This window comes from Carlito syrichta, unplaced genomic scaffold (assembly GCF_000164805.1).
Source record: "Carlito syrichta isolate Samal-C Ts95f unplaced genomic scaffold, Tarsius_syrichta-2.0.1 Scaffold316219, whole genome shotgun sequence".
NCBI lineage: Eukaryota > Metazoa > Chordata > Mammalia > Primates > Tarsiidae > Carlito > Carlito syrichta.
The window spans coordinates 53,916-60,592 of NW_007260315.1; the positions used below are offsets into that span (position 1 = coordinate 53,916).

At 52.9% G+C, this 6,677-nt stretch overlaps 1 protein-coding gene across 1 annotated transcript in view; it reads right to left on the reverse strand.

Moving 5' to 3' along the window:
• Nucleotides 1-4,925: 4,925 nt before the first annotated feature.
• SSC4D (scavenger receptor cysteine rich family member with 4 domains) overlaps nt 4,926-6,677 on the reverse strand; it is a 14,475-nt gene continuing 12,723 nt past the window's right edge. The window contains exons 8-9 of the mRNA XM_021706944.1: nt 6,000-6,081; nt 4,926-5,372 (exon numbers count right to left, since the gene is read on the reverse strand). Coding sequence (XP_021562619.1) covers nt 5,056-5,372; nt 6,000-6,081 — 399 coding nt within the window. The 3' untranslated portion in view covers nt 4,926-5,055. The remainder of the gene's footprint in view (nt 5,373-5,999; nt 6,082-6,677) is intronic.

The window sequence follows — 6,677 nt, forward strand, 5'->3', positions numbered from 1 at the left end:
ATGAGGTCTCGCTGCCCAGGCGGGTCTTGAACCCGTGGGCTCAGGCAATCCACTCACCTCGGCCTCTCAATGCGCAGGATTACAGGCTGAGCCACCGAGCCCGGCTAAACTTCACCTTCTTAGAGGCCTTGCCTGACCATCTTATCCCCACCCTGCTTCATTTTCTTTATAGCTAATCACTAGCTCTCATCTAGGTCTTGTCTTGCTCTGTAGCTCCAGAGCCTGAGCTACAAGAGTATTTGGTCTAATATACAGGTGCTCCAGAAATATTTATGCGTGTCCTCTATTCACCCAACAAATATATTTGAGCAGCTACTGTGTGTGAGGTCCTGTGCACAAAGTTGGGTACAGCAGACAGCCCCAGCCCTCAAAGTCACACTGGGCCGGCACAGCATACAGTCAAGGTTGCCGTCTGATGAGATGCGAGGGTGGACGTGGTCACTGGGGAAGTACAGGGTGTGATGGGAACTCCCAGTCTGTACCCAGAGGGACTGTCAGTTGAAGGCCTTCCAGAGAAAGCTCAGACTTGAGGCTAAGTAAGAGTTGGCTTGGCCAGGCATAGTGGCGCATGCCTGCAGTCCCAGTTACTCAGGAGGCTGAGGCAGGAGGATTGCTTAAATCCAGGAGTTCAAGTCCAGCCTGGGCAACATAGCGAGACCCTGTCTCCTATAAAAACAAAACCAAACCCAAGGGTTGGATAAGGGGAAGGGAGAGGGTGATGTATATTCCAGGCAGAGAGAACAGAGTGTGCAGGTGCCCCATGGGAAGAGAGCCCAGACATTAGAGGAATTGAAAATAGTTCAGCCCGGCTAGGTCCTGGCAGCAAGCGGCAAAAGATGATACTGAAAGTGCGTGCAGAGCCAATCTATGCAGGCCCTTGTAAACTGTGCTAAGGCATTAAGGAAGAGCATGGGGGAGCCACGGTGAGAGTTTGAGCAGGGGCATGGTACCATCAGATTTGTAAACATGGGTGACAGTTTGAGCAGGGGCGTGGCACCATCAGATTTGTAAACATGGGTGACAGTTTGAGCAGGGGCGTGGCACCATCAGATTTGTAAACATGAGAAAGCTCACTGTTACTATGGTATGGGGAATGGATCGGAGGAGACAGGGAAATAGTGAAGAGGCCACTGTTAGAAATAAAGAAGCGAGCTGGGCTCGGTGGCTCAGCCTGTAATCCCGCGCCTTTGAGAGGCTGAGGTGAGTGGATGGCCTGAGCCCGTGGGTTCGAGACCCGCCTGGGCAGGCGAGACCTCATCTCTACAATAAATTAAAAAATCAACCGGGCATGGTAGCGCGTGCCTGTAATTCCGGCTACCCGGAAGGCTGAGGCGGAAGGATTGCCGGAGCCCAGCAGGCGAGGCTGCGGTGGCCGGGAGCGGCCACTGCACTCCAATCTGGGAGACAGAGTGAGACTCCAACTCAAAAAAAAAAAAAGAAGCAGGCAGATTCCAGCAGGGTTTGGGAGACAGAATCAATAGGATTTAGTGATTAATTGGTTGTTGGGGGAGAGGATTTTGAGACTAACACACAGGGTTTGGTAGTACTACTCACCAAACAGGGAAACTCAAGTTTAGGTATAAGTGACAAAGTTATGAGTGGGCCGGGCTGAGTTTCAGGAGACAGCAGGGCATCCAAAGCCAGTATCAGGTTATCCTACCTGTTTCTCAAGGGCAAAAGCCCTGTCTCATTTATCTGTGTATGGCCAATCCTAGTAAGGTCCTGGCACAGAGAACACCAAAGTGTGCTGAACAAAACAGAAACAGCCTTAATAACTGGCTGGAAAACAAGTGTCAGGTAGATTCCCCAGGACAGAGAAAAACTGAGGAGCCACGTGCCTCAGCTGGGATGGCTAGGATATGCTGCTGTAATCAACCCCCGATCTCAGTAGCTTAAGCAACAAAGATTGATTTCTCACTCACTCTCTGTGTTCATCTTGAATCAATGGAGGCTTTGCTTCATGCAGCCTTCACTTGGGGACACAGGTTGACGGAGCCGCCATCATCTGGACTATCACTTGGTCACCTTGAAGGAATGGAACTTGGCAAACTGTGCTGCCTTTCATTGGCCAAAGCATGTCACAGAGGCTGTGCCTCACTTCAAGAGAGCTTGGAAGTGCAAACCTGCCAGATGCCAGCAAGGAGGAGAAGTGGTAATGCTGGTGACCAGTCTTCATGAATACCAAGAAGCTTAGGTTCCAGTCCGGCTCCACTGTGCAAATGCAGATAAGTCATTTCTCTTTTCTGAGCCTCCGTTTTCTCTGTCTAAGACATGGGACAATAATACTTCCTGCACAGTGCTGCTGTGAGGATCAATTGAAAGAGTATTGCCAGAGTATACTTGGCCCTTCCTATCTATGGGTTCTGCATCCATGGATTCCACCATGGGATCAGAAATCTTTTCTTAATGGATGGTTGGTTGCATCCGTACCAAAATCATACAGACTTTTTGTCTTGTTATTATTCCCTAAATAGCACAACTATTTACATAGCATTTAAATAGTATTAGGTAATATGAGTAATCTAGAGATGATCTAAAGTATATGGGAGGACGTGAGTGGGTTATATGCAAATACCACACCATTTTTTATAAGGGACCTGAACATCCCTGGATTTTGGCATCCTCAGAGCATCCTGGTTGCTCCCAATCCCCTGAGGACATCAAAGGACGAATGGATTTTGCTTAGACAGGGGACGGAGTCCAGGGATGGGAAGCTGTGATGTTTCTCGGCACAATATAGAGGCATACTGAATGCATGGTGACTGCAGTGGCTACGACCACAGGTGGGAGGACAATCTCTGAGTGAGCTGGGAACTGCAGGGCAGATAGAATATCCCTGTCCCTCTGCCTCATCTTCAAATTCTCTCTCTCTCTCTCTCTCTTTTTTTGGTAGAAACAGAATCTTGCTCGATTACTCAGGTTGGAGTGCAGTGGTGTGATCATAGCTCACTGCAGCCTTGAACTCCTGGGCTCAAGCAATCCTCCCACCTCAGCCTCCCAAGTAGCTGGGATTACAGATGTGATTAAATTACCCAGCTAATTTTTTTTTTTTTTTTTTAGTAAGACCATCTCGGTCTTACTATGTTGCCCAGGCTGGGCTCCAACTCCTGGCCTCAAGTGATCCTCCTGCCTCAACCTCCCAAAGTGCTGGGATTACAGGCTGAGCCACCGAGCCCGGCTAGCTCCCTGAATCTTAAGCATGTTCATAACTGTCATTCCTCTACCCCTCATCCCTCTGATGATACAGAGAGCTCCCTGACAAAGCCATTACTGTCAGAAGCAGATGGAGTCTGGAGCCAAAGTGTCTGTCTCACTCTATGGCTGAGAGCCATGACCCAGGTTTGGAGCCTGTAAGGAGGCAGAATAATGACCCCCAAAGATGTCCACATCCTAATCACTGGAGACTGTGAATATGTTACTTTAAATGGTTAAAGAAATTTTGCAGATGCGATTAAATTAAGTACCTCGAGAGGAGAGGATTATCCTGGATTATCAGGTGGGCCTAACATAATCGCAAGAGGCCGTAAATATGGAAGAAGAAGGCGTAGGGTCAAAGAAGGGAGTTGAGCTGACAGCAGCAAAGATCAGAGCAACGCAGTTCCTGGCTGGATGGAGGTCAGGAGCAGGTATGGACTGCAGGTAGCCTCTAGAATCTGGAAAACCTGGGAAAGGGAGTTCAGGGGGAATCTAGATCCCCCAGAAAGAGCACTGTTTTGCTGGCCCTCTTGAATTTAGCTCAGGGAGACCCATTTGAGATTTGTGACCTTGAGAACTGTAAGATAATGAATTTGTATTTGTGGCCATTGATTACAGCAACAATAGGAAACTCACACAGAGCCTGCAGGCTGGACCCAGAGGGCAGAAGCTCCTCACTCGCCCTGGGGCCAAAAGGGAGGCTCTGGAAGGATCCCTCACTTCTCAGAGTAAAGGCGGAGCCTGTCTATGAGCTGCCCCAAGAGCAGCCCTGGGAAAACCCCAACGCTGACTCACTCGTTCTCCCTCATCTCCTTTCCACCTCCTCTCAAGAATTTCTCTCTTCTAGTGACCCCGACACCTTGCACCATGACCCTGAGCAAACCCCTTCTTTTTGCTGGATCTAGATTTCTGTATGCGTAGAAGGAAAGAGGAGATGGGTTAGGGGACTCTCCAGGGGCCCTGGAGGCCTGACACCGTGAGTCAGCATTTTCAGGATGCGATGGACTGCTGAGAGCTCTCGGGTGATGCTCTTGGATGATGCTCTTGAACCGCCCTCCATCCCCAAGCCTGCTTCCCCCGGGAGTCCCTCCCAGAGTGTCTCCTGCTGCCACAGCCAATGCACCTGTACTCAAAACACTGACTTCAGTTACAAGACAGGGGGACAATGCTTTATTACTTGGCACCTATGAAAGGGTGGCTACAGGCCCCCAGGGTTCTTTGCTACTGCAAAGTGGAGGCTCTGTGGTGGGGGCAGCATAAATCAGAGATGCTGGTTCCAGCTGCAGGGAGGGGCCACTGTCCCTGCTTTGGCCCTCCCCCGGTCCCCTTGTCCAGCCAAGCACCATCTGAGTACAGGCCCTCACGGAGCAGGGCAGGGCAACGACCCGGGTTCCTCTGCAGCTCCTGGGAGCCTAAGGTAAGAGCTGTGGGCCTCTCTTGATTCTTTCTTCTTGGAGATCCCAAGACGGGTTGGGAGAAGGGGAGATACCCCAGTTACGGAGAGCCCCTGAGCCTCCGGGGTCTGGATGGCGGAAGGCAGGGTCGGGGTGCTGTCACAGGAGCCCCACCAAAGCTAGGAGTCATCCCTTCCCCTCATTTTTTTGGCTGAGTGAAACATGGGAGCTTTCACTGAGTTGGGCCCATAATAGTTGATGACGGGCTGAGGTCACGCAATAAGTTGAGGGGACACGGCCAGGCTCCTTCATGCAGGACAACAGCGTCTGGGCAGGCTCTCTCCCAGGCAAGGGGAGGGAGGGGCAACGTGAACTGCAGTAGTCACAAGAGGAGGGCTTCCTGGAAGAGGAAGGGCAGGTCCCAGTAGGCTCCCCGGAGAAGAGGTGGTCTGCAGAGTGGGCTGGGTCATGAGGGCCGGCACAGCACACTGGCATCCTCACTGTGGTCACAGTTGTGGGCATCCCAGCGGATGTGAGAGCAGAGCAGTAATGCACTCTCGTCCCCACGGCACTTGACATTGTCCAGAAGGATGGGGCCTCGACCCGGGCCAAAGTGAGCCTCACCGAGGGCTGCCAGGGCCTGGCCACAGCCCAGCTGGCGGCACAGGACACCGGCTGCCCGCAGGTCCCAAGCATCATCACAGACAGTGCCCCATCGTTGCCCCAGGAAGAGCTCTACACGCCCCTCACATCGGTGGGCTCCATTGACCAGACGTAGGTGCCCTGTGGGGGGACAAGACCTGGGCTAGACGGGGCTGGCCCATGCTAGGCCAAGTCAGAGGTAGATAGAGGAGACAAAGGGTATGAGACACAGCACCGCCCTGGGAGCCATGGATGAGGGCAGACAAATGAGATTAAAACAGGACGGACATCAGTCCAGGTGCAGAGGCTCAGAACTGGAAGAAAGCACGCAAACTTTTGTTGAGGGATCTCTGAGTTTCATGTCTGCTCTCTGCCTTGTTCTCTGTTCATAATCAAGTACCTCAGCCCCAGGCCAGCTATTTGGAGACTATGATTACATCCTGTTGTGTCATCGTAGTCACCTCCCTACCCTGTAGATACCTTGAGCTAAATCCTGAATTCTTTCATTGGTTGCCTCAGGACAGGATTCTCATCCCCTCATTTGGATCCCACCTCTAGAAATCTCTAGACTGCTCTAGTTTAAAGCCAACCTCCTTTCTGGACACTGCACCCTTATGAATGATGCCTGAGACCAGCACAAAAGGACAAGAGCTCCAGAACCTCGTCCAAATCTGCTGAGTTTTGCAATCCAGGCTGTGACCTCCCACAAGGCGGGTCCTTCCTATCCTAATGCCTCCACCTCACTTTCGGGGGGCTGCGGGCACCTACCGTCCCTAGGCCGAGGCGTGGGCACCCGGGTGGTCTCAGAACCATCCTGCTGGACTTGCAGTCCCAGCTCCTCTGGGCCTGGCTCCACAAGGACAGAGAAAAAGAGGTGGCTGTCACATTGGGGAATACAATCCTTAGGGCCACGTGGCCTCCTGCCCTCCCCAGGGCGGCCTGTTTTAGGGACAGAGAGAACTCCACAGGGTCCGAAGACCTGCTCCCTGCACCCTGGATCAGAGATGGGTGTTGTGCTTCTTTGACCCTGGGGCCCAAATCAGAGCCTTTGGGACCCTAGCCCGTGGAAGTCCAGGCTATGGGGAGGGGAGGGAGCACCAAATGAGGGTGAAGACAGCAAGTTCCACGGCAGTCTGCGAACAGAAGCATTTCCGACGTCCTGCCAGACTGCAAACACCCTCTTTTCCACTGACTCTTCCCAAAGGTCACACGCTAGCTCTGGGAAGGCTGATCCACTCTCTCTGCTTAGTAGAGTTTTGCAGGGAGCAAACGGCCCCTCCCTTCACGGGCCCGATCACAGGCTTCACCGCTTTGGGAACCGGACCCCGCACCGGCCCCGGGGTCGGGCCCCGAACCGCCGCTCCCCGCGGGCGTCCCAGGCCCCGCCCTGCTCTCCACTGCGAAGGGCGCTCCCTTCCGGCCCCGCCCCGCCGCGCAGGCGCAGAG